This window comes from Platichthys flesus, chromosome 8 (assembly GCF_949316205.1).
Source record: "Platichthys flesus chromosome 8, fPlaFle2.1, whole genome shotgun sequence".
Taxonomy (NCBI): Eukaryota; Metazoa; Chordata; class Actinopteri; order Pleuronectiformes; family Pleuronectidae; genus Platichthys; species Platichthys flesus.
Genome location: NC_084952.1, coordinates 176,907 through 203,949, shown reverse-complemented (window position 1 = coordinate 203,949; position 27,043 = coordinate 176,907). Strand labels below are relative to the sequence as shown.

The following is a 27,043-nucleotide window of genomic DNA, read 5'->3' as shown; positions in this document are numbered from 1 at the left end:
ATCAGTTTAAACTAGAATCACAAGCACATCTACCTCATAACAAAGACTCATATCACAGCCCACACACACTTTCAATTCCAGATCATTTGATTCCAAACAGAATGTAAAACCTCTCTGTGCTGCTGACGTTCAGAATGACTCTGTCCAGATGTTCCAAACCTGAACGTTGTGAAATGTTCTCTGGACAGTTCCTGTAGTTAGTGTTTATCCTGTGAAGCAGCAGCAGCAGGTTGTCGGGTCCGACTCGCTCACAATCACATTTTATGTGTAGAGCTCATATTCACAAATCAGAATGTGTCTCATAGGATTTAACAACATGAACATGTGGGGAACATCCAGGCGAGGGGCGGAGCCTGTAGAGGCGCAGGAGGCGGGACATGATGTATAAACCCCCCTCTGTGGAAAGATCAGTGTTGTTGTTTACAGCTCATCCACAGCGGCGTCGGCCCTCATCACCAGAAGATCTGGAATCTCCTCATGTTTCCGAGTCGACGTCTTCGTCTTCTACGTGTACGGCTCCTCCTCTTCATCCTGATATGTTTAGATTCATCCAGGAAAAGTTTCAGAGGCAACTGTTCTGGAGCAACTGACAGACAGAACTTCCAGAACATTTCAGGAACACGTGCAGGCTTGAGTATGAAAACAGACATTCAGCAGGAAAAGCACATGAGAAAGACGGAGGCTGCTCAGTGAGCGCTGCAGTGTGAACTCTGCAGAGAGGACATCATGGGACGGGCTGGACGCCTGAATGCAAATGTCTGAATCAGTGAGGTGGGGGGGGGGGGGGGGGCACACAAACATGAAGAAACTAAAATCAATGTCTCTGGTGAAGAGGAGCTGACACACACGAAGAAGACACAGATGAAGATGTGAAGAGAGTTCGTGGTGATCAGAGCTGACAACGTGTCAGGTGATGTAAACATGGTCACATGACCTCTGCAGCAGAGGTACCAGGTCACTTCCTGTGTGTGTCTGCTGCACCCGGCTGCTCCACCTCTCACCTGAACCATGAGGAGGATCTGATGCTTCTGTGAACAACCTAGAAGCTTCATGTGTGAGAGACGAACTCCAGAGAAAGTCCAGATCTAAATGTGCAGCCGGTCTCTGGAGTTCAGGTCTAAGAACAGACACATCTGGTCTTGGACTTGTGTTGAACTCGACTGAGGTGGTCTGGTCCGACAGAGAGCATCTGTCCTCTCACCAGGACAAAGTCAGGAGTGTTTCTACCTCGTCCAGCTGTGTGTGTCTGTGCGTCTCCTCGGGGCATTTTGTCACTTAAGAGAGGGACGATCCGCATCCCCCCCCCCCGAGCTGCACGCTTCAAAGGCCGGATGAGCAGATTAGAGGACGGGCCCAGGACTAACTGATTTAGGAAGGTTTAGTCTTCACTCAGAAATCCATCCTCTTTGTTTTGGCTCCATCAGCCGCCGGCTCTGTTTCTCTCTGCTCCGCTGAGCTACAGGTGCCTGCAGAGGACATGACCAGGTCCTCCTGTCTTCACAGGACCATCCAAGTCTTGAGATGACACCGTGGAAACCTTTCTTCTGAATCTCGATTTCACTCTCAAATCCTTTAATGAAAGTTTCTAAATGTAAATTAAAATTTTCTTTGCAGGAACTTTGATTCCATGATGGCGTCAATGCTGTTTTTCTGTTTCAGTCACGATTTGACTCCATGAACACATGGTGGGTGTGGGGGGGGGGGGCACAGCTGCAGAGGGTCTGTGGTAAACCATTAGTGTCTGCTGCCTCCTGCTGTTCACTCTGAGCATTGCAGCCTGTCACAATTTGAAAGGTTGAGAGTTAAACTTGAAATGATAAGAACAAAAAGAGGCAGTAAGAGATAGACATCACCAGCCTTTTATTTATCATTTTACTAGGAACAGCAGTTCAGTCACTTCTGTAATAAATCGTGTTGCACAAGGGGAGGGGGGGGGGTTCTAAATAGCTGTACAGTGTCACCAGTGAAACCAATGGAACCAGTTAAATATTTTACTGCAACATTTACTGATCAACATCCACAACAGATTCTCCCTAGCTCCTTGTTTGTAATAGACACACGTAAATATGGGGAATCAAACATGTGACCTATGTTTCACTGGAGAGTTAATGAATCCATTATCAGCATGTGTATGAATCTGAAACATGTCCCTCAGAGACAGATGACTTTTGTCCTCCTGTCTCCCTTTCACTGAGACCCCCCCCCCCCATATATAACCTATAACCTGATAGATTCTGCTCTGCTGCATTAGAACCTCTTCAGTCTGTATATCAGACATCATACGGCCTCTCCTCCTCTTCCTCCTCCTCCTCCTCCTCCTCTTCTTCCTCGTCTTCGTCCTCGGTCTTCTTGATGAAGGCAGACGACAGCTCCTGCAGCAGTAGTTCCTGTGACGGAGTACAGACTCCCTGCAGCGGTGGCCTCCTCCTCACCGCCGGCTGCTGGGGGGCGTTCGATTCTCGAGAGCTGCAGTCTGCTTCTCCATGACCACCCCCCCCTCCACTGCTGCTGCCGTGCACCAGAGTCTCCACAGAGCCACTGTCCGTCCGGACCGGGTCGGGGACGATCACATGGTCCTGTCTGGTCTCCAGGGGGACTAGTCTGAGACGAGGGTGATCCAGGACCTCCTGGGTCTCTGCAGCACTATTGGACAGGAAGCTGGTCTCCAGAGACTTTAGGACCTGCAGGCCAAAGTCTCCGACCTCTTCGTAGAGCGGCTCAGGGAGGTCAGGAGTCTCTGGACGCTTATCAAACGAGTCCTGCTGCACCTTCATGGGCTGAAGATACCGGGAGACACTGGAGATGTGAGTCCTGCAGCTTCATGTCTCCCCCCTGATTCCACACAAAGTACAAAATACTCACAAAGTACATGGAGAGAGTTCTTCTGTCATGCAACTTCCTCTAAAGGGAAAAGGAAACAGAAAGTGTGATGAATGACGGGAGAGACATTTTATTTCACATCTGGAATATGTCCCGAGTCAAACATCATCCAGAGAAAAGATTTAAGTTACTGTAACTTAATGTCGATAATTTTAATAATCTTAAAAATGTAAAATGTTTTCATGCTCTGTCACATGCTAACCCACATCACCATGATGGGTAAGTATCGGCCACACCACTGACAAGGCTACATAACCTTTCAAACCAGGTGCACCCCCGCTACACTTTAAGATTGAAATTCCCTCAAAACATTGTTGAGATATCGCGTTCACAGGAAAACGGGACGGACGTAAAGCTAACGGCCTTCTGCTGGCTGTCACACGGAGGCATGAAGCCGTGGGTCTCACCAGCGTCTGATTGGCCGACAGCATGCTGCTGTTGCTCTCGTCTCCTCTGATGGGGACGAGCGGCATCGTACCGAACTTCTGTTTGCAGATATCTGATGAGGAGTGACGCCTCAGCATCGGAGGACCGGGGCCATCGTTCTGCAAAAGAACCAAACAGTTAGCTCCACACACTCAGTCTGATTGGTGGGGAGAACTCAGTCCACTTCAGTCTGACCAGGAGATCTGATCCTGGATCAGAGAGACACCGACCTGAGCCTTGAGGAAGCCGGTGACCCAGTCCCACAGGTCGGCCTCGCTGCTGCAGCTCAGGAACCTGAGACACGAGAAGCAGGAAGCACGGGTCACATGACTGAGGTCACAAACAAGTCACACTGTGACATCATGATGACAGATGGTTTTCACTGTGATGACTTCATTGATGGAAACACGTGATGTCACAGAATGGATCAACGGTCTTTATAAACAGTTGATACTTACAGCTGGTGTTTGTGTGACATCACAGTGAGACCCCACCTGCAGGTGAAAACAGGTCGTTAATGATCAGTTATCTGCTACTTTATGAATTAATGTCATTTAACTGAAGTGTTGGTTCCTCAGGCTGAACCCTGAAGTTCTTCTCACCTGGTTGGAGATTTTAGTTTCCTGCGGATACCGATGTAGATCTTCATGGACTTCAGAGACCACTCCTTCTCTGGTTTGATGCTCTGAACAACGACACACAGCAGTCAGGAGAAACAGGACTGGTCTCTAGTCTGAGGTTCAGGTTCTAACAGAACCCTGGTCTCTGGTCTGAGGTTCAGGTTCTGACAGAACCCTGGTCTCTAGTCTGAGGTTCAGGTTCTGACAGAACCCTGGTCTCTAGTCTGAGGTTCAGGTTCTGACAGAAGCCTGGTGACTCTTTACCTTCTTGTCTTTGAGTAACAGCAGTTTTTGCTCCTTGATCTGAAATGTTCTCTCCTGGAACTTGTTACCCTGAAGAAGCTTTGGAGGTTCCTCACGACACCTCAACAGACCGATCTTCATAATCTCACTCTTATAGGCTGAACAGACAGAGAGACAGATAAATTGAATTTCAACAATGTCAAGTAAAAATCTGGCGTCTGGACAATCATCAGAATTTTTTTTTCTGCTTTTTCTGGATCAATACTGAATGGACAGAATGTGGACAGAATGTGGACAGACAGGTGAGGATGTCGATGCCGTCTCCTTTAGGAACTTTCTTCACCACCAGGTAGGCGGAGCTCGGGTCGGCCATCTTGCACCACTGCAGGGCCTGTTCCAGGACTTTCTCTTTAGGATGTAATGGACGCTCTGACAGAGAGAGAGAAAGGTGTATCAGAGAGACGTTTAGTGTGTGTGTGGGGGGGCACAGGGTGATTCCTTTGGGGGAGTGAAACTGGGACAGATGGACTGATTGTTGCTCTGAGAGAGAGAGAGAGAGAGAGGAAGAGAGAGAGAGAGAAAAGGGGAGAGAGAGAGAGATTGAGAGAGACATAGAGAGAGAGAGAGAGAGAGAGAGAGAGAGAGAGAGAGAGAGAGAGAGGGTGTAACATGTTGTCTCACCCAACTGTCCGTCTTCGATGGCCTCAAATGTCATCCAGATGTCTTTGTCTCCGGGGGGGACGTTCCTCATGTACAGAACCTGATTGGTCAGCTCCTCAGCACACATGGTGGGAGACACCTGCAGAGGACAGAGGTCAAACACCTGAACATGACCCGAGGACCAGCTGTTCACACACAGACACAGTGTCATGTCCGTCACAGGCTCGAAAACTCATCCACACGTCAGGAACATGTCAGGAACATGTCAGGAACATGTCAGGAGCATGTCAGGTGCATGTCAGGAGCATGTCAGGAACATGTCAGGAGCATGTCAGGTGCATGTCAGGAGCATGTCAGGAACATGTCAGTAACATGTCAGGAACATGTCAGGAGCATGTCAGGAACAAGTCAGGAACATGTCAGGAGCATGTCAGGAGCATGTCAGGAACATGTCAAGTACGTGTCAGAAACATGTCAGGAGCATGTCAGGAACATGTCAGGAACATGTCAGGAACATGTCAGGAGCATGTCAGGAACATGTCAGGAACATGTCAGGAGCATGTCAGGAACATGTCAGTAACATGTCAGGAACATATCAGGAGCATGTCAGGAACCTATCAGGAGCATGTCAGGAACATGTCAGGAACATGTCAGGAGCATGTCAGGAACATGTCAAGTACGTTTCAGAAACATGTCAGGAGCATGTCAGGAACATGTCAGGAACATGTCAGGAACATGTCAGGAGCATGTCAGGAACATGTCAGGAACATGTCAGGAGCATGTCAGGAACATGTCAGTAACATGTCAGGAACATATCAGGAGCATGTCAGGAACCTATCAGGAGCATGTCAGGAACATGTCAGGAACATGTCAGGAGCATGTCAGGAACATGTCAGGAACATGTCAGGAGCATGTCAGGTGCATGTCAGGAGCATGTCAGGAACATGTCAGGAGCATGTCAGGAGCATGTCAGGAGCATGTCAGGAACATGTCAAGTACGTGTCAGAAACATGTCAGGAGCATGTCAGGAACAAGTCAGGAACATGTCAGGAGCATGTCAGGAGCATGTCAGGTGCATGTCAGGAGTATGTCAGGAACATGTCTGTGGTTTAGTTCAGGTCTGAAAACATCTTGAGAGTGGTAGAAACTCACTTTAAGCGTGATGCAGCAGTCTGGTATCTTCATCTCCAGATAAACTTCGATGATCAGATCTCCAGCCTGAGACAGCTGCACATAAACACGTATGAGGACCTGATCTGTGACTCTTCGTCCATTAAGCACTGATTGGTTCTTACCTGCGTGTCCTTCCAGGAGGTTATGAGGCTGATTTCCAGTTCGATCTGAGTCTGATGCTCCTCATCGATCTGGAACCAACACAAACCTCCTCAGTGGGTTTAACGACTCAGAGGAAGAGCGAGCAACATTACATAGCAGCTGTACTCACATCGAAGACGTACAAGAAGTTGTCTATCAGATCTTCTACGATCTTGACCACGTGTTCTCCTTTCCCATCGGTCTGAAACAGACTGGGAGCAAACAGCAGCGACAGGTTCTTGGTGCACATCTGGTTCAGGTCGGCACACTTCTGCACCCTGAGGGGGACAAAGACAAGCGCTGCTACTTCAGCCCTGATCCATCTGCTGCTGTGTGGGTCCGGGCAGCTCACCTGAACAGGTGACTGATGAGCGCAGCCAGAGTCGTCCTGTTGACCCGAGGGAGACTCGCGATGATCTCTTTGTAACGGTCCAACCTCTGACTCTTCTGAGGGATTTCTGGAGATCAACATTCAATTGGATTTAGCTCATAGAGTCGGTTTTAAATAGTGTATATACTTTTCAACAATAGAGACTCAGTATTTAAAGATGCAACAGGTTGGATCGTAGGAACAGTTTGATATTCGGGCTGCAGCTCGTTTCCACTCAGTCTGAACCACGAGTTGGTTCCATAGATCTGACATGGAATTTGGAATTTAATCTGACATATGGAGAAGATGATGAAGGGGGTGGTCTGAGTAACCTTTCACACCTGATGTCTGGGGTCAGACTAAACTGAGGAGTCTGAAACAAACCAGGTGTGAACGAGTCCTCAACCTCTCACATCAGTAACAGAACATTGAAACGTTTGCAGAAAGCTATGGGGGGGGGGGGGGGGGGGGCGATGAGGCTGAGAGACTGAGGAGGTTTGACTCTCAGGGTCAGAAGAGGACAGTAACATCTCACTCTGCTTCAGACCTGATGGATAGATTCATCTAGGATTAATTGAATATCTCAGATCGTTCACAGGACGTCAGTTTGTTAGAGGACACCCTGATGGAGCTCCAGTGGGACGGTCTTACGTATCAGGACCAACATCGTTCAGATCTGGTTTTACAGGCCATGGTGTCTAAAATCAAGGTATCACATTTGAGAGACAAGTCCACCAGAGTGCGTCCTTGGGACAGACCATGACCTCTAAACCTGGACCCTGACAGGACTCACTGGAAGCCTCCTGCCATAGTGGAAACAGGTCGGCCATGAAGACCGGGTCATCAATCTCCCTGAAGAACCTCTTAAGGACGTCAGTCACGTCCTCAATGAAGTGGTCTCCGATCCGCAGTTTGACGTTTCGAGCGTCTTTACGAAACTCGTCCATCAGCAGTTTAATTCTGGACTTGGCCCCGTTCTTCCTGTAGATGCCCTCGTGGCCCAGACCTGAACAAAATGAGAAAGACAATGAAGTTGAGCTCTGAGAAAAGAAGAAGCTGCTTTGAGTTCTCTCCAGAACATCTGATTAGACCATCATGATTCTTATTTGCACTCTGAGATAACAGACAGGATCTGACTCTGGACCAGGATCTGACTCTGGACCAGGATCTGACACTGGACCAGGATTCTGACTCTGGATCAGGACTTGGGACCAGGATCTGACTCTGGACCAGGATCTGACTCTGGACCAGGATCTGACACTGGACCAGGATTCTGACTCTGGATCAGGACTTGGGACCAGGATCTGACTCTGGACCAGGATCTGTCTCTGGACCAGGATCTGACACTGGACCAGGATTCTGACTCTGGATCAGGACTTGGGACCAGGATCTGACTCTGGACCAGGATTCTGACTCTGGATCAGGATCTGACTGGGGACCAGGATCTGACTCTGGACCAGGATTCTGACTCTGGATCAGGACTTGGGACCAGGATCTGACTCTGGACCAGGATCTGACTCTGGACCAGGATCTGACACTGGACCAGGATTCTGACTCTGGATCAGGACTTGGGACCAGGATCTGACTCTGGACCAGGATCTGACTCTGGACCAGGATTCTGACTCTGGATCAGGATCTGACTGGGGACCAGGATCTGACTCTGGACCAGGATTCTGACTCTGGATCAGGACTTGGGACCAGGATCTGACTCTGGACCAGGATCTGACTCTGGACCAGGATCTGACACTGGACCAGGATTCTGACTCTGGATCAGGACTTGGGACCAGGATCTGACTCTGGACCAGGATCTGACTCTGGACCAGGATCTGACACTGGACCAGGATTCTGACTCTGGATCAGGACTTGGGACCAGGATCTGACTCTGGACCAGGATCTGACTCTGGACCAGGATTCTGACTCTGGACCAGGATCTGACTCTGGACCAGGATTCTGACTCTGGATCAGGATCTGACTCTGGACCAGGATCTGACTCTGGACCAGGATCTGACACTGGACCAGGATTCTGACTCTGGATCAGGACTTGGGACCAGGATCTGACTCTGGACCAGGATCTGACTCTGGACCAGGATTCTGACTCTGGACCAGGATCTGACTCTGGACCAGGATTCTGACTCTGGATCAGGACTTGGGACCAGGATCTGACTCTGGACCAGGATTCTGACTCTGGACCAGGATCTGACTCTGGACCAGGATTCTGACTCTGGATCAGGATCTGACTCTGGACCAGGATCTGACTCTGGACCAGGATCTGACACTGGACCAGGATTCTGACTCTGGATCAGGACTTGGGACCAGGATCTGACTCTGGACCAGGATCTGACTCTGGACCAGGATTCTGACTCTGGATCAGAATCTGACTCTGGACCAGGATCTGACTCTGGACCAGGATTCTGACTCTGGATCAGGATCTGACTCTGGACCAGGATTCTGACTCTGGACCAGGATCTGACTCTGGACCAGGATTCTGACTCTGGATCAGGATCTGATTGGGGACCAGGATCTGACTCTGGACCAGGATTCTGACTCTGGATCAGGACTTGGGACCAGGATCTGACTCTGGACCAGGATCTGACTCTGGACCAGGATTCTGACTCTGGACCAGGATCTGACTCTGGACCAGGATTCTGACTCTGGATCAGGACTTGGGACCAGGATCTGACTCTGGACCAGGATTCTGACTCTGGACCAGGATCTGACTCTGGACCAGGATTCTGACTCTGGATCAGGATCTGACTCTGGACCAGGATTCTGACTCTGGATCAGGATCTGACTCTGGACAAGGATTCTGACTCTGGACCAGGATCTGACTCTGGACCAGGATCTGACTCTGGATCAGAATCTGACTCTGGACCAGGATCTGACTCTGGACCAGGATCTGACTCTGGACCAGGATTCTGACTCTGGACCAGGATCTGACACTGGACCAGGATTCTGACTCTGGATCAGGACTTGGGACCAGGATCTGACTCTGGACCAGGATCTGACTCTGGACCAGGATCTGACACTGGACCAGGATTCTGACTCTGGATCAGGACTTGGGACCAGGATCTGACTCTGGACCAGGATCTGACTCTGGACCAGGATCTGACACTGGACCAGGATTCTGACTCTGGATCAGGACTTGGGACCAGGATCTGACTCTGGACCAGGATCTGACTATGGACCAGGATTCTGACTCTGGATCAGGATCTGACTGGGGACCAGGATCTGACTCTGGACCAGGATCTGACTCTGGACCAGGATTCTGACTCTGGATCAGGACTTGGGACCAGGATCTGACTCTGGACCAGGATCTGACTCTGGACCAGGATTCTGACTCTGGATCAGGACTTGGGACCAGGATCTGACTCTGGACCAGGATCTGACTCTGGACCAGGATTCTGACTCTGGATCAGAATCTGACTCTGGACCAGGATCTGACTCTGGACCAGGATCTGACTCTGGACCAGGATTCTGACTCTGGATCAGGACTTGGGACCAGGATCTGACTCTGGACCAGGATCTGACTCTGGACCAGGATTCTGACTCTGGATCAGGATCTGACTGGGGACCAGGATCTGACTCTGGACCAGGATTCTGACTCTGGATCAGGACTTGGGACCAGGATCTGACTCTGGACCAGGATCTGACCCTGGACCAGGATCTGACACTGGACCAGGATTCTGACTCTGGATCAGGACTTGGGACCAGGATCTGACTCTGGACCAGGATCTGACTCTGGACCAGGATCTGACACTGGACCAGGATTCTGACTCTGGATCAGGACTTGGGACCAGGATCTGACTCTGGACCAGGATCTGACTCTGGACCAGGATTCTGACTCTGGATCAGGATCTGACTGGGGACCAGGATCTGACTCTGGACCAGGATTCTGACTCTGGATCAGGACTTGGGACCAGGATCTGACTCTGGACCAGGATCTGACTCTGGACCAGGATTCTGACTCTGGATCAGGATCTGACTCTGGATCAGGACTTGGGACCAGGATCTGACTCTGGACCAGGATCTGACTCTGGACCAGGATCTGACACTGGACCAGGATTCTGACTCTGGATCAGGACTTGGGACCAGGATCTGACTCTGGACCAGGATCTGACTCTGGACCAGGATTCTGACTCTGGATCAGGATCTGACTAGGGACCAGGATCTGACTCTGGACCAGGATTCTGACTCTGGATCAGGACTTGGGACCAGGATCTGACTCTGGACCAGGATCTGACTCTGGACCAGGATTCTGACTCTGGACCAGAATCTGACTCTGGACCAGGATCTGACTCTGGACCAGGATTCTGACTCTGGATCAGGACTTGGGACCAGGATCTGACTCTGGACCAGGATTCTGACTCTGGACCAGGATCTGACTCTGGACCAGGATTCTGACTCTGGATCAGGATCTGACTCTGGACCAGGATTCTGACTCTGGACCAGGATCTGACTCTGGACCAGGATCTGACTCTGGACCAGGATCTGACTCGGGACCAGGAGATTTCAGCAGATCCTCAGAAGTTTGTGAGCGCCGCTCCTCTTCCTCACCGTACTGGGTGATGAAGGCCATGCAGCTGTCCACGATGATGGGGATGTCGTTCCTGCTCAGCTGCTGCTCCCTCAGAGTGTTGCCGGTGCCGCCGGCCGCTCGCTGGATGTCCGAGGACCACAGAGAGAAGTCGGTGCGGCCGACGCCCTGAAGGTGCAGAGTCCTGAGGAGGAGACCAGACCATGAAGGAAAACAAACTAAATCCAGAGGAACTAGAATCACCGTCTCCGCCAACCAGTGCAGTGCATCTCGAATATGTCCATATTTTCTATTTCCAAATTCACAAAAGGTCACTGTGACCTCTGACCTTTGACCACCAGTTAATCAGTGAGTCCGAGTGCAGACCAAGTTTGAAAGAATCAATTCTATTCAATAGGTTTTATTGGGATGAAATTCAAATGGGTTTCCAAAGTACAATTACAATCAAAATATTTTTTCGAGATTTTTCGGTTTTGCTGAAATTTGCTCTCGAGCCTGAATTTTCTATAAAGATCTTTAAAATGATTTATCCAAGTATTTACATTTTGAACAGTCTACTCATTGTAATTTGGTTTGGTAAAAAAATTCTAAATTTATTTGACAGTGCAGTTTCATATGTTCAGGTTCAGTAACTTCTCATCCGTTTATAACCTGTTTCAAAACATTCTGGATGTTTTGATTTGCCTTCCAGTTGAGACCCTAAAGCCTCAACAGCTAAATCCTGAAGGGTCTCGGGTAATAAGTACTGAAAAGATGATTTGTCTCATAATTGTCATGAAATATCTTTTAAAAGCGCAGGATGTCCAGCACCAGGTCTTCACCACTCGTCTTCAAGAGAGTGACCTTTGACCCCTTCTTGAGTCCAAGTGAATGTTTGTGACCACCTCTCCCTCGAGGCGTTTTTCCGATATCATATTCCAGGAACCGAACAGACAACCTGAAACATAATTCCTCTGGTCCATGACGTCCTCTCACCTTCCTTTCTCCACCAGCACCAGGATGTCTTTCCTCTCGTGGTTCTCCTTCTCAGAGGTTATACCTTCAAAAACAAACACAAACCGTTTGAATCAGTCCTACCCAGTGTGAACATGGAGAACAGATCCAGAACCAGAACCAGGACACTGACTGAGCTCCTGCAGGCGGTTCAGGTTGATGATGTCCTCAGCCGCTCCGTCAGTAAGGGGACAGATGAAGAGGTTTGACTTCTGCAGGACGAAGTACGCTTCCTTCCACTGCTGAGGGTCCAACATGGCCCGGTAGCGCAGCAGGCCGATGCGCTCAAACTCCCGAGTCAGCAGACAGTGACAGCTGAGGGGAGTGGCCGCCTGGTGGAGACGAGCAGTGAGAAGAAGAACACCTCAAGCTTCAGAACCCAGAACCAACAGGACAACTGGAGAACGACCTCAAGAACAAATTTAGGATATTCCAATATTTATACCTTTAAATGTGTCATAATATTTCAATTTTATGAGAAAAACTTTGATTTAAATATTTGTTTATGTAAAATGAACAAACTGTCTAAATGTTTGTGTAGCTCAGAGACCTTCCCGATGGCTCGGGTCCAGCTGTGCAGAGCGCCGGCCGTCTCCAGCCCGAAGAGGACGAGCTTCTCCGAAGTCAGACACAACTCGAAGGTGTAGCGGAACCTGGGGGGGGGGGGGGGGGACATTCAGACTGTTTCAAGCTGAAGCTCCTCGTTCTGTGTGAGTTTAAAAGGAACCAGAAGAAGAGTCTGTACCGGTCCATGAACCCGTTGTTGTTGTTGTTGTTGTTGTTGTTGTATGAGTCCGGGCGGCCGACGCCCACACACACGATGTCTTTAACATTGATCTGCAGGCAGGGATCAGCTGATCGCTCCGACTCGTACAGGAGCAGCGAGCGGTCCACCGAGCACCAGAACTTCTGGAAGTCTGAACCGGACCAGATCGTTAGAGCAAAGTTTCCTCCAGGAAACACCAGTTCAAGATTATGATCAGATGTCAGTGTCTCAGCTTCACACACACAAAGATACACACACACACACAGATACACATAAGCACACACACACACACACACAGATACACACACACAGATACACACACACACAGATACACATAAGCACACACACACACACACAGACACACACCAACCTTCTCGAGTTTTTCTCGACAGGGTTCCTCTGTTGACGGAGCCGGATTTGAAAAGGTAACCAGAGTGAAGAACAGGCTGCATGATCTCATCATACACACTGGGATCTGAGCACAGACACACACACATACACACAAAAACACACAGTCATGAGACTGCCCTCTTGAGATTACAAAAAGTATACACCTGAACAAGCAACAGCTGACTTTCTTAATATTATTCAAATACCAATATGTATGTTCATGTGAATCTATAAACATACTTGTATATAGATTCACATGAACCCACAAAGTTCGCTTTGTGTTTCTGTGACCAGGTTAATTGTGTAAATGTCTAAACACGGCTTCAGAGCACCAGAGACCTGACGTGGTGAAGTGATCCAGCAGGTGGTGCTGTTGGCCGCAGTCCGAGTCATTGGCAAGACAAGCTGACTCCGCCTCCAAGAAAATCTGAGTGACAGTTTTCAGAAGCGTCTGTTCAGAGACGGCCGAACACAAGACCTAGAAAACAACAAGGTGTTTTAAATGAGGCCGACACATGAGCAGGTAGTGATGTCACACACGCGATGGCGTCCTGCCGACCTTGAGCAGCTCCTCCTGGCGGCTGAACGCCGGGTGCTGGCGCCGGAATCGTCCTTCTCTGTATTTCTGAGTGATGAACTCTCTCCTCTGTTCGAGGGAGGAGTCACACTCCAGCTCCTCCCACTTGGAAAGACGAGCTGCCCAGAACTCATTGGCCCGGTCGTTCCCCAGCATGATGAACATCTGTAATGAAGAACATCTGTAATGAAGAACATCTGTAATGATGAACATCTGTAATGATGAACATCTGTAATGATGCACATCTGTAATGAAGAACATCTGTAATGATGAACATCTGTAATGAAGAACATCTGTAATGAAGAACATCTGTAATGAAGAACATCTGTAACGATGAACATCTGTAATGAAGAACATCTGTAATGATGAACATCTGTAATGATGAACATCTGTAATGATGCACATCTGTAATGAAGAACATCTGTAATGATGAACATCTGTAATGAAGAACATCTGTAATGAAGAACATCTGTAATGAAGAACATCTGTAACGAAGAACATCTGTAATGAAGAACATCTGTAATGATGAACATCTGTAATGAAGAACATCTGTAATGATGAACATCTGTAATGATGAACATCTGTAATGATGCACATCTGTAATGAAGAACATCTGTAATGAAGAACATCTGTAATCTCCGCGGAGTCGGTTCGAGTCCCGACCCGCTGGAGGCTCATCCGACCGGTCACCGCTCAGCCTCACTCCACAGATCGTCTAAGAACATGATGTCATGGTTCAGAGGAGGTGATTGGTCAGTGGGCGGAGCTTAATACTGTTTGATCTCTTATCTCCAACTGAACCTGGAGCAGGTCAGCTGCTCAGGTTGAGTCACCTGATGACCCAGAATCCTGCTCTGAGAACTGAACCTGGAGCAGGTCACCTGATGACCCAGAATCCTGCTCTGAGTTCAGGGCCTGGGACAGAGGGAACTTTATGGATTTGATTCATTAACTTATTGATTGAATGGTATAGGTGGACCACCTGGCTCGGCTCTCACCTGGACAATCTGGTTGCTCCAGATGCTGATGTCCAGCTTCAGACTCTGAACTTTAGAGACCATCGTCCCCAGACCTCGGTGCTGCCCTGAGACATTGAGAGACAGAGAGACAGGTTGAGCATTAACACCAGTTCACCAGGTGGACGTCCTGCAGACGTCTCGTGTGACGCGTCCCCACATGTCTCAGACACTTGTCCATGACATGTTGAGTAAATAAGTTTGATCCATGGAAACTGGTTTGTACATCAACGCTTTTGTTTTTCATATTTACATGTGGAGAGGCATGAATGAATATTGTGGTTAGAATTCACCTGTGGTAGCTAAGGCTTCATCCACTGGCTGCTATGTGGTTGCCGTGAAATTTGTTCACTAATCAAATAAATCAATAATCAATTATGTAATAAAATAGATGGGTTTCTAATGATGTGATCTATTGGTTGAAAAGCAGTTGCTGACATCATGGCTCAGAGGGGAGGCCGGTTATAGAACCATATATCTATCTTTATTATATATATATTATATCTATCATCTTAATCAGTGCTTGGTGAAGTCGTAACAGGAGAAAACAGGAAGTGTTTGGGCAAAGCTCCGACCTGCACAGTTCTTGCAGATGACCACACACAGGTTGATGGAGGCCCAGTCCGGGTTCAGGGCCTTGCAGTCGGCACAGGTCCGGTTGGATCGGTTGGACCAGATCTTCTCGGCCACCTCGTAATCCGACAGAGTCTCAGCGATGGCCTCCTGCAGCGCCTCCATCCAGTCCCGCTTGTCCCGGTCCGACTCTGCCGTGAAGCTGCGGAGGCAGATCAGAGGTCACAGCGACAGCACTTTGTGCAGAACCTTGTGTTAATACAGATTCAGATTTTTGCTGATCTGATGTTTCAGCTGCGCCATGATTTTTCTGGTGCAGTGACCTACGCCAACCTGGCAGAGGGCGCCAGAGTTTCAGTTTTATCTACGTGGCTGGAAACTAAAGATCACAAAATACCTGACGAATACACTGGGACACAGTCAGATATAAAATGTTTGATTCCTCATATTTACGTGTTTCTAATGAAAACCTGAAGCTATGGAGAATCTGGTGTGGATGTTGATTGGTTGTTCAGATCAGCCTATAGCTCTGCATGAGCATCAGCGCCCCCTGTGGCTCAACGGGACATCATGATGACAGCCTGGTCTCTGCTCTCGAGGACGTCTCACCTTCATCTACACATCTGGATTTAACCGTTCAACGGGACCTTGTAGCTTCTGGAGCGCCGGCCGCTCACCGTCAGAATTTATAAGAGAGGAATTTAAAAATCCAGTAAAGCTTTCTGTGAGTTTAGGTCCCTGAGTGGAGGATGACTCATCAGATTTAGACCAGGATGTTGGTTTTATAACACGAGAGAAATGAATAGGATTCAACCTGGAACATGAATCCTACATATTTGTATACAAGCTTTTATTTTGACGGGTCGAGTGTTTCTAGAAACGAAGATGTTGTAGATGTTAGAATAAAGTCTGATAAAAGGTTCACGACTCGTTGTACCTGAACATCTTATACGGCGTGATGAGGTCAAAGCTCTTGTGCTTCCCGTCTCTGATGGTCGCTCCTCGAGCGTCAATCACCGTCATTCCAATTCCGTGACAGAAACACTGCAGACACAAGACAGATGTTGTGAGTGACGTCTCTGACTGACTCGTGATTGGATGAGAGGGGATTTGGTTGGGCTCTCGATGCCACGGCTCCATTACACATCGTCCTCACCACAAGATGGCAGCGTTCATATCCGACATGTCAACCATCTTTATCTACAGTCACTGATCAGCACGTGTTTCCCACCTGCTCGCTCTTGTGAATCCAGATCTGATCCGTGTTAATGGCGGTGTATACTTTGGACTTGGTTCCCTTCAGTTCCAGGACACCATGTTTCTGACAGTGAGATCCGGGACCGAAATGGCGCCTCCCGAACACCTGCTGGTCTCTGACGTGTTCCTGCAGCGTGGAGATCCAGCGACGCCTCAACACTACGACAGATTGTCACACAGTCCAGTGATGTCACCAGAGTCGTGTGAAGATGTGTAACCGATGTGTGGCGTCTGTAAAAACCTTTAAGAACTAACAGCTTGTTGATCTAAACACATTAAGCTTTAAATAAAGGAAAATGTTTCATCTTCAGTTCATGTTAACAAAATATTAAATAAAATATACATTAAAATCACAAATAGTCTATAAATATATCTGTGATGTTGATTTAATCAACAGCTGTGTCTTAGTTTCGGCTCCGCCCCCTTCAGACGCATATTTCAAAGGTCCCTTCAAACGGGAGCGGTAGAGTCCGGCTGTGGGTCCCGAACTGGAACTCACCTTCATTTTCAGCCCTGAAAACAAAAATCCTAGGACTCGTGATGATCTCAAATTTACTGTCTTTGGCTGGGCGGGTCATCTGGATGGCAGCCAATGGGATCACTCCTTTAGGGTAAATGTCCTGAAACAGAGAGACAGATGAAATTGTTCAGAAAAATCTAAAATATGATCTGAACATTTCATCATCACACCTAAACAGGTGTTTTATACAAATACATATACACACAGGTAAACAGGAGTACAGGTGTACTCTTCTTCGTACCTTCTCGCTGCCGAAGTACATGAAGTTTTTTCCATCAAACTTCACGAAGCGTTTCTGGAAAACATAGTTCCTGAAAAGTCCAAACACACTATCAGTTGTTCTGCAGGGCGGAGCAGAGATATTAGTTTATGAGGCTGTTTGTTGTCTGCTGATAAAGCTTCATTGATCACATGAATATTATGTCTTTTCACTTTTCCTTTACATAAACCTCACCACCACAGAAGAGACACTCACCACAGCGGGCAGCAGTAAACACAGGCTACTGACCCGGGGTCTCGTCTATAAAACAGTGTGTAGGATTCATACTCAAAGTGTAAGTACGTGCTAAAGCTGGAATAGATCACAGTCCACCTGGAAAGGTTTGCACGTGGATCTGCCTCTAACTCCGCCCTCCACACGCCCACCTCCAACCATAAATGGTCAATGCAAAGCACGGCACGAATATCAAATGATGCTGCTGACCAATGGGCTTCCACCGTGAGTCCTGACGGAGTCACGGCATCAAGCGATGAGAAGAGGAAGTGAAACTTTCTAACGCTGACGTAGAGGTGTCTGTTAGTGAGGTGGAGGTGAAGAGCGACTTCATTAATAAGTCACTAATAAAGAAAACGCACTGACTCTCTGCTGCTGCTGTGGATAACACAATGTGTGGATAACACAATGTGTGGATAACACAATGTGTGAGATCACACATCACAGAACCCTGCTCCACTGTCACAGCAGTATTTATTTATTTAGAGCATCGGATCGATTCCCTCACATCAGTGGATCCTCAGCTCCTCTGGGATGTTCTTTAGAAAGATTCTTCATTTCTTATAAGTGATCTCCACTGTGCTCTGTGCGCCTCACGTTCACTGCAGTGATCTGATGATACACGCACAGTGTGAGAAGATATTATTAAAACTGTGAATGACTCGCTGTTAAATGGAATCTGAACGTAATTTGCTTTGAGTTGTTTTATATATTTATTAATTAAAAGGCTTGTGTGGAGCAGATATGTTGCGTGAGCAGAACTGAGATGTTGGTTTTAATGTTAATGATGAATTGGATCAATAATCTGCTTCAGTTCATCACCTCACGTCTGCAAAACGTTCTCACGCACGAGTCAGAGTTTTCCCATCAGGTTTGTTTTTATAAATCCCAACGTGTGAGAAGTGGCGTCTGCACGTTTCAGGCTTTGTGCGTGTGCATCGGTTCTGAATGAGACCCCAGAAGAGCCAAGGTAGCAACGCTCACTGCAGTTCCCAAAATGACCACTGACTTGAAAGACTGGGGATGTATGGCGCTGTGTCGTGCTCAGCTCACATTAATACTAAACATTCAGTGTAGAAGAAATAAACACCCATGGTGTTCTGCCATTAAAATCATAACAGTGTCTCAGGACTCACATTTTGAAGATGTTTTTGGGGTCAGAACTTAAATTTACTGTCTGCAAATGTAATACTTTGCAGAAGATTTCTGGTGAGTTTCAGACAATTAAGACAATTTAAGACCTTGACATTATGTTAATTTAAGAATTTTGAAAGAGCCACAGGAGCCCTGCTCTTCAAACAGCTGGAAGCAACCTGAGATAGTTTGAATCCATGAAGAACATTCAGAACCTTCTCAAGGCAAACTTCAGTCTCCCCGACAGCCTCCCTGAAGACCAGGAAACTACTCTAGGACCGATGATAACCACAGAACCAATGAATACTGCTGAACCACATCCCACAGCTGATCATCGCACCCCTGTGGAGAAAGCTTGTCCAGCCAGCCGCTGATGATGGGCGGGGCTCTTTCGGACAGGGAGGTGTAGCTGGCGTAGGGCGAGATGGTCAGGTCCTCGTCCGTCTCTGATGGGAAGAGGTGGAGGGGGGGTGGAGGCTCTCCCACAGTACTGTAACCCTGAGAGTCTGCGGAGTGAAGGGCCTGAGACAACTTCTCCCACCTGAAGGTACACATGAAAACTTTATTGATACACAACATATGACATCACATCCTGAGAGCCAATGAGATCCACATTAAACAGTCAGAGGTTTGATCCTGAAACTCTTTTATCATAAGAATCCTGGAAATCTTTACTTCGTGAAACAGTTGTGATAATTTGTGAGGAGGAATTATGTTCACATTAAATAAAGTAATTGTATTTTTTTAAATGAATGTAAACGTTTGGTTCTGAAACTCAAACTGTTGGTATCACATGTTTTGAGACGGTGCAGCTCATTTTCAGTTCATTAAAGCTGCTCAGAAACAAGATTCATAAATTCATAATGTTGTCGTTCAGCTTCACTTTCAGAAACACTGAGAATAAAATAAGATTCAAGTCTGAGAGAGAAGATCCACTGATAACAGAACATATCAAACATATCATCAGCACCAGGATGAAACAGTATGAAAATGAAAATCACAATTACAGTGACCAAAGTTCTAACTGTTAGTCGAGTTTGTTGTTCAAAAAGTTACTGATAAAGAAATTATAGTAATTCCAACAAGGCGTCGACACAAGATAGATCATCTATAAAATTATGTTATTGGGGGGGGGGGGGGCTTCTCTCAGTTGTTTTAGTTGTTTTTATTGTTTGTTTCATTCGTTCTGTTTGTCATCGCTTCAGTGACGTGGACACTTTGTGCTTCTTGCCCTCTTTCATGTGACACAGCAGTTTCTGGACTTCCCCTCCAGTCACTGTGTGGGTGTGTGTGTGTGTGGGGGGGGGGGGGGTGCATACAGGAGAGTTACTTCTCCTCTCTTTACGCACTTCAACTGCTGGTGTTGAACCAGTGGACAAACCGATGGAGATCTGCAGACCTTTAAGAAATTCAGTCGTCGGATTAACTTGTACTTTGTAGGCGCTGTGGTACGTTGTGTGTACAACGTACGGTCCACACTGCAGAGTCATATGCTGATCATACACTTCTATATTCTTGTGAGTTTGTATTGAATTGAGACAAAGACCGGAGAGAAGCATGAAGATACTTCTCTTCTCTCAGTCTCTCTAACATGGCTTCTGACTTACCCGTGATCCTCTGCATGTTTACTCTCATCCCTCCTCATCTCTTTTCCTTCCAGACGACTTCTGTCACTCTGGATATGTAAGATGAAATATTAAGGGGACACATTGAACATAAGCTTATCCCCAAAAAAATGTGATCACAACAACAGTGCAGCATGTGAAGGTTGAATTTCTGTGGCTTTAGATTCTTATTATCTGTCCGATGAGGGACAGGAGAGGAAGACGGAAGCAGTTTTCTCACCTCACACAGGTTTCTTCTGGTCTGGAAGACGGTCTCACAGTACGGGCTGATCTCCTCCTCGGGGTCGTCTGTGGACGCTGTCACAGTTCAACAGAAGAGAGTCAGCTGCTTCACCTTCAATTAACCTTAACGCTGAGTTGACTGTCCCACTCACCTCTGGCTGATCCTGAAGAGTTGTTACTCAAAGTGCTGCCACTGAAAACGCACACACACACACAAACAAACACATTTAATAAAGAGACAACTGGTTCCACTGGATTAAACTGTGTGTTACCATCCAGACTGGGAAGATCTTAAGTATCATTTATGATTTGGATCCAGATGGAGCCCTCTGCCCATAATCCGTTATTAATTTCGTACATGTTTGTTTCTATGAAAGCTAACAGATTAGAATTGAGTGTCCATCATGAATTCAGTGCAGCCAATAGGACGTCTACCATGCTGCCTCCGGTTTGAACTCTGACCTTTGACACCCTGAGTCTGTTCTTGTCAGAAGCTGCCCTCTGGTGGACATATTGGTGGTTAACACCTGTCCTATCATTAATTATGTGGAGGGTGAAGACGACATCTTCACAAATGAACATTTCAGGTTCTGACGCCACAAACTGAACTTTGTCCGTTTTTCTGACAGTGGATAGTTTTACAACAGTGGCCACGCCCCTTCCTTTAGAGCACCCGCACTGCATCAAGCACAGTGAAGAAAGGCATGGACCCTGATGTGGACACACGTCCACCACAACCACATACCTGTTCCTCTCAGAAGTTTGTCTCGGTGGAGTCGGAGGAGCCGACTGATGGCTGTTGCAAGTCCTCCCACCACTGGGGGCAGTAGATCCAGGCAAAGTGCCGCAGTAGATCTCATTAGAGACCATCTCCATCCCAAGTCCTCTGGCTGAGCTGGAAGTTGAGGATCCACAGAGTCCGCTGCCATCACTAGCAGCTCTGGATGTCGCTGAGGACAAAGTCTGGTTCTGCTGCGTTTGAACAGGTGAAGAAGACGAAGATGACAGTGACTCCTGGAATACTGAGGGGGGGGCTGCCCGGTTCAGCCTTAAGGGAACTGGAGGCAACATTCCTCCAGAATCTGAAAGAGACAAACTTCTTCTGGGCCTCATCCTCTCCACCGGGCTCAGTCTTCTCGTGGGCGTGGTCGACTTGAGGTTGAGATCAGAGGTCGACAGGTTGCCGGCCGGGGGTGGGGGTGCGTCCCCTGAGGGCAAACCCTCTACCACAGTGAAACATATGGAGTCCTGGGAGAGTCTCCTGGGTGGGGGCGGTGCAGGCTCTGGTGTGGGACAGAAGTGGACGGGGGCAGTCCTGCGGCGGTTGAAGACTGTCCTGGGTTTTGGAACCGGCTTCACCGAAGCTCTGCTGCCGCTGGATTCTGAGTTGGTCAACATGGCGGCGAGGTCGGGAGCCGAACTGTTCCTGTAGCCCTCAAAGCAAACAGGTCCTGTGGACGGACGGCGAGATGCAGCGTCACGACCTCGGGCCGAAGACACGTCTGTCACAGACTGACAGCGGTCACGGGGGAGATCAGCTTTCTGATTGGCTCGTTGAACCTCTGTCCTCTGAATGTGAGAGACCAAGCGTAGGATTCTCTTCCTGTGTCCAGTGGCGGTCACACCCAGACTGACCAGGGCGTCATGGTCCAGGTGTGTGAAGTCTCTGGCCAGCAGCAGAGCCGCTCGACGGAACGTGTCCAGGTACCTGCAGGGACAAGAACCTTTTGTGGATTAATAAACATAAACACTGAGATCAGATCAGAATCAGGGACGTTACAACAACACAATGAAATCCATCGTGTCAACGACTTCTCTGCTTTTCTCTTTACTTCAGTGTCGCAGCTTTTATAAAAGTTTTATTGAGTTACTAACGACTCCTGTTCTCCCGTCCCACAGCAAAACGTAAACACATTACATGTCAACATGTCAACATGTCAACATGTCAACATGCAGTTTAGCTCCAGTTGGTGTGTCAGAACCGAAACCATTGTTACCATTACTACAACCATGGTTACAGCTGACCAGCTGGCCAATCAGAACAGAGCAGGACAGTGACATCAGCAGCTGAAGAGACTTAAAACCTTTAAAGTGGAATAAAAGAAGTTTAATTTAATAGTTGAAGCTGCATTCAGGACTCATTGTTATGACTTAGTATCTCATTATTATAATATCTTATTAATATGAGTTACTAAGTCATAAAATGAGATACAGATTTATATTTTCTTCATCAAAGTGGTGGAAATGGGCTTTCATACGTGTCCTGGACAATAAAATAAAATAAAAATAAACATTTGGTTTTGTGGGTCATGGCCGTCACACTGTGAGAGGGCGGAGCTTCGTGCTGAACCCCCCCGTCCTGACCTCTCCAGATGGATCGCTGCCAGAAGCGTCTCAACCGGTGTGTCTCTGTCCAACGAGGCCATGACCACCGACATGGAGTCTGGATCTGAAGGCGTCTCCTCCACGTCCAGGACACTCTGCCGCCATCGCTGCCCTACCAGCTGTCCATCTGGGGGGGGGCCACAACCATGAGACTAGAACCCACAACCAGAGTCACACAGCGTCAGGAGCCTGGAGACAAATGGGATGCAGCCGTTAACACACACACAAACACACACACACAGTTACTCACACACACAAACACACACACACAGTTACTCACACACACAAACACAGTTACTCACACACACACACTCACACACACATACACACACAGTTACTCACACACACCCACACACAGCTACTCACAAACACACTAACACACACACCTACACACACTCACACACACACACACACACACACTCATACACATGGAGGAAGTGAGTCACACTAGCTTCCCGTTGTCCATGTTTTGTTGACAGTTGCTTCATATAAAACCAGTCAAATCAATATTCTGCTCTGATCAGAGATCAGCCTCCGTCCCCTCAGACCGACGCTGACTGTCCTCTGTCCTCTGTCTGTCTGTGAATGTCTCTGGACAAATCTCATTGTCTCTGAAGGATCACACACGTTTTCATGGAGGCAGGAAGTGGCGAGCAGGAAACAGACACTCCCATCCTACTTCCACCCCCCCCCCCCCCCCACACACACACACACATGATTATAAACTGTTTCTCTGCCTCATTGAGAACAAACTCAGAGTAAAGAGAACAAGAGGAACAAGAGGAACAAGACAAAGTCCTCCAGAGAAAGACAGACAGAAAGACGAGGCGTGATAGGAAGACAAATAGAGGGGGGGGGGGAACAACAGGCTTTTTAGCGATGAACAGACGCTCGATTGTTCCTGAACCACACACTGAGTCACTGCAGGGAACTCTGGGTAATATGAAGGTGTGAGACACGTCCGTCCTCTGAGGACACAACAGTGGACAGGAAGGACATGGTGCAGGAAAAAGTCACATGATGACGCTGGTCAACAAACAACAGCTGATATCTCAGTTTACCACGCGCACACACACACACACACAGACACACACATACACAAACACACACAGCGCCGTCTCTGTCCAGATTAATTTAAGTGTTTTTATCTAAACTACAGGATGAACTGAGTAAAGTCACAGTGGCCTTTGAACCTTGACCTTTGACCTTTTGCCCTTGACCCCAATCTGGAATCAGATTCTTCTGACGAACATTCAGAACTTATTGGCCTGATTAAAATTGTTGACTTTCAGAGGGCGGGACTTAGGTGGAAGGTCACTGATCCACTTCCTGAAGTGAAGTGGATGATGATTACATCACAGCTGTTTGTCTCAGAGGAAGAGGAAGAGGAAGAGGAAGAGGAGGACCGTCGTTCCGGCTTCCTGTTACTGTTCAGGAACACACACACACACACACACACACACACACACACACTGTGATGTCATCACACTGAAACTGAATCAAAACTCTACCTCTACATATCATCTTCATCATCCTCATCATCATCATCATCTTCTTCACCATCAACATCTTCTTCACCATCAACCTCATCATCATCATCATCATCATCATCATCATTACCATCATCATCATCTTCATCACCAGCACACACTCACCTTTATCAGGATTCAAACCGACGGCTTGAAGCTGCTCAAAGACCCAGAAGAGTCCTGAACCCAAACGGGATCCGAGTCCAGGACAATTCACTCAGAAATCCACAAAACCAGAAGACTGAGGACGAGCTCCTTCCTGCAGGACGCACATCAGACCATGTCCTGTATCCCCACAACACACCTTAAAGTCTCTGTCCTCGGGTCTCTGGTCTCTGTAGTCCTGTGTCCTGGTCTCTGGTCTCTGAAGTCCTGTGTCCTGGTCTCTGGTTTCTGGCTCTGGTCTCTGTCCTGGTCTCTGGTCTCTGAAGGATTGTGTCCTTGTCTCTGGTCTCTGGTCTCTGGTCTCTGTCCTCTGTCCTCTGGTCTCTGAAGGATTGTGTCCTGGTCTCTGGTCTCTGGTCTCTGGTCTCTGTCCTCTGTCCTGGTCTCTGGTCTCTGGTCTCTGTCCTGGTCTCTGGTCTCTGAAGGATTCTGTCCTGGTCTCTGGTCTCTGGTACTGTCCTCTGGTACTGTCCTCTGTCCTGGTCTCTGGTCTCTGGTCTCTGATCTCTGAAGGATTGTGACCTGGTCTCTGGTCTCTGGTACTGTCCTCTGGTACTGTCCTCTGTCCTGGTCTCTGGTCTCTGAAGGATTGTGACCTGGTCTCTGGTACTGTCCTCTGGTCACTGTCCTGGTCTCTGGTCTCTGTCCTGGTCTCTGGTCTCTGAAGGATTCTGTCCTGGTCTCTGGTCTCTGGTACTGTCCTCTGGTACTGTCCTCTGTCCTGGTCTCTGGTCTCTGGTCTCTGATCTCTGAAGGATTGTGACCTGGTCTCTGGTCTCTGGTACTGTCCTCTGGTACTGTCCTCTGTCCTGGTCTCTGGTCTCTGAAGGATTGTGACCTGGTCTCTGGTACTGTCCTCTGGTCACTGTCCTGGTCTCTGGTCTCTGTCCTGGTCTCTGGTCTCAGCTGCGGGAACAAACTCTGCTGTGAAACAGAATCAAGGCAAAACAATGGTCACTGCGCCAGCTTCCGCCCGGACATTTCAAAATAAAAAGCTTTTCTGGTTATTTTTCCAAAATAAAGTCCACATCCATTATCCCATCAGCAAAACAAAATATAGATGAACAAATCAAGTGAGTAATATGTCACAATGTCATAAAACTGCATCGTGTAAATGTATAAATGATCAACTCATAATATTGATATGCAACTAAATCAATAAAGACAAATATAATCTGATGATTCATTAGTAACAAAGGACAAACTATTATGAAATTAATCAAATATATGTACATATCACTTTAACTTAATATTATATAAAAATAATTTGTATAATTAAATGAATGTAATTAAATAGATAAACTCTTACTTTGAAGTCCAGTGTCCACAAATCTTTCCTCTCTCCTTAATTGAATTATGTTGTCATGTGTGTAGAATGTTGTAACATGTGTGTAGTATGTTGTCATGTCTGTAGTATGTTGTCACATGTGTAGTTTGTTATCATCTGTGTAGTTCGTTGTTACGTGTGTAGTATGTTGTCACATGTATGTAGTTTGTTGTCACTTGGTAAGTATGTTGTCACATGTGTAGTATATTGTCATGTGAGTTGTTTGTTGTTACGTCTGTAGTATGTTGTCACATGTGTGTATTTTGTTGTCACATGAGTAGTACGTTGTCATGTGTGTAGTATGTTGTCACGTGTGTAGTTTGTTATCATGTATGTAGTATGTTGTCCCGTGTGTAGTATGTTGTCATGTGAGTAGTATGTTTTTACGTGTGTAGTATGTTGTCATGTGAGTAGTATGTTGTTACGTGTGTTGTCATGTTAGTAGTATGTTGTTACGTGATAGGATGTTGTCGTGTGTAGTATGTTGTCATGTGTGTAGTGTGTTGTCACATGTCTAGTTTGTTATCATGTGAGTAGTATGTTGTCACGTGTTTAGTATGTTGTCATGTGAGTAGTATGTTTTTACGTGTGTAGTATGTTGTCATGTGAGTAGTATGTTGTTACGTGTGTTGTCAGGTTAGTAGTATGTTGTTACGTGATAGGATGTTGTCGTGTGTAGTATGTTGTCATGTGTGTAGTGTGTTGTCACATGTCTAGTTTGTTATCATGTGAGTAGTATGTTGTCACGTGTTTAGTATGTTGTCATGTGAGTAGTACAATTGTGCCGGCCAAACTCGTCCCCAAGCTCAGGAGCCTGGGTCTTAAAACCCCCCTGTGTAACTGGATCTTGGACTTCCTGACGAGCAGCCCCCAGGTGGTGAGAATCGGTAACAACACCTCCTCCTCACTGACCCTGAGCACCGGGGCCCCTCAGGGCTGCGTGCTCAGCCCCCTCCTGTACTCCCTGTACACACAGGACTGTGTGGCAACACACGGTTCAAACATCATCCTGAAGATGGCAGAG

The 27,043-nt window shown here is 47.5% G+C and overlaps 1 protein-coding gene across 2 annotated transcripts; it reads right to left on the bottom strand.

Annotated features, from left to right (window-relative positions):
* Positions 1 to 1,843: 1,843 nt before the first annotated feature.
* Positions 1,844 to 25,610, bottom strand: arap3 (ArfGAP with RhoGAP domain, ankyrin repeat and PH domain 3). Of its 2 annotated transcripts, XM_062393523.1 has the most exons (36): positions 25,457 to 25,603; positions 24,654 to 25,368; positions 22,978 to 23,187; positions 21,359 to 22,321; positions 20,766 to 20,806; positions 20,612 to 20,688; positions 20,374 to 20,441; positions 19,107 to 19,307; positions 17,381 to 17,450; positions 17,119 to 17,239; positions 16,594 to 16,778; positions 16,300 to 16,406; positions 15,365 to 15,564; positions 14,772 to 14,857; positions 13,756 to 13,938; positions 13,536 to 13,674; positions 13,177 to 13,281; positions 12,786 to 12,957; positions 12,591 to 12,693; positions 12,174 to 12,372; positions 12,023 to 12,086; positions 11,068 to 11,231; positions 7,307 to 7,519; positions 6,496 to 6,601; positions 6,274 to 6,421; positions 6,125 to 6,193; positions 5,982 to 6,056; positions 4,851 to 4,968; positions 4,470 to 4,598; positions 4,191 to 4,327; positions 3,909 to 3,991; positions 3,765 to 3,800; positions 3,537 to 3,600; positions 3,288 to 3,425; positions 2,863 to 2,901; positions 1,844 to 2,777 (listed from the first exon to the last, which is right to left on the bottom strand). In XM_062393523.1, exons 3-36 carry the CDS (start codon positions 23,049 to 23,051, stop codon positions 2,271 to 2,273), a joined length of 5,184 nt encoding a protein of 1,727 aa, XP_062249507.1. In that variant the 5' UTR covers positions 23,052 to 23,187; positions 24,654 to 25,368; positions 25,457 to 25,603; the 3' UTR covers positions 1,844 to 2,270. The 2 variants fall into 2 exon arrangements, with proteins under 2 accessions (XP_062249507.1, XP_062249508.1); XM_062393524.1 differs by lacking the exon at positions 2,863 to 2,901 and having other exon boundaries at positions 2,600 to 2,832; positions 24,654 to 25,610.
* Between the last annotated feature and the right edge of the window lie 1,433 nt (positions 25,611 to 27,043).

Excerpts from the sequence above, each read along its gene's own strand:
- arap3 (XM_062393523.1), bottom strand. The coding sequence starts at position 23,051 with ATGTCGGTGGTCATGGCCTCGTTGGACAGAGACACACCGGTTGAGACG. Across the intron at positions 15,565-16,299 it reads ACGCCGTATAAGATGTTCAG|CTTCACGGCAGAGTCGGACC; the intron begins GTACAACGAGTC and ends CTGCCTCCGCAG. Across the intron at positions 4,328-4,469 it reads CGGCATCGACATCCTCACCT|CCTATAAGAGTGAGATTATG; the intron begins GTCTGTCCACAT and ends CTGTCTGTTCAG.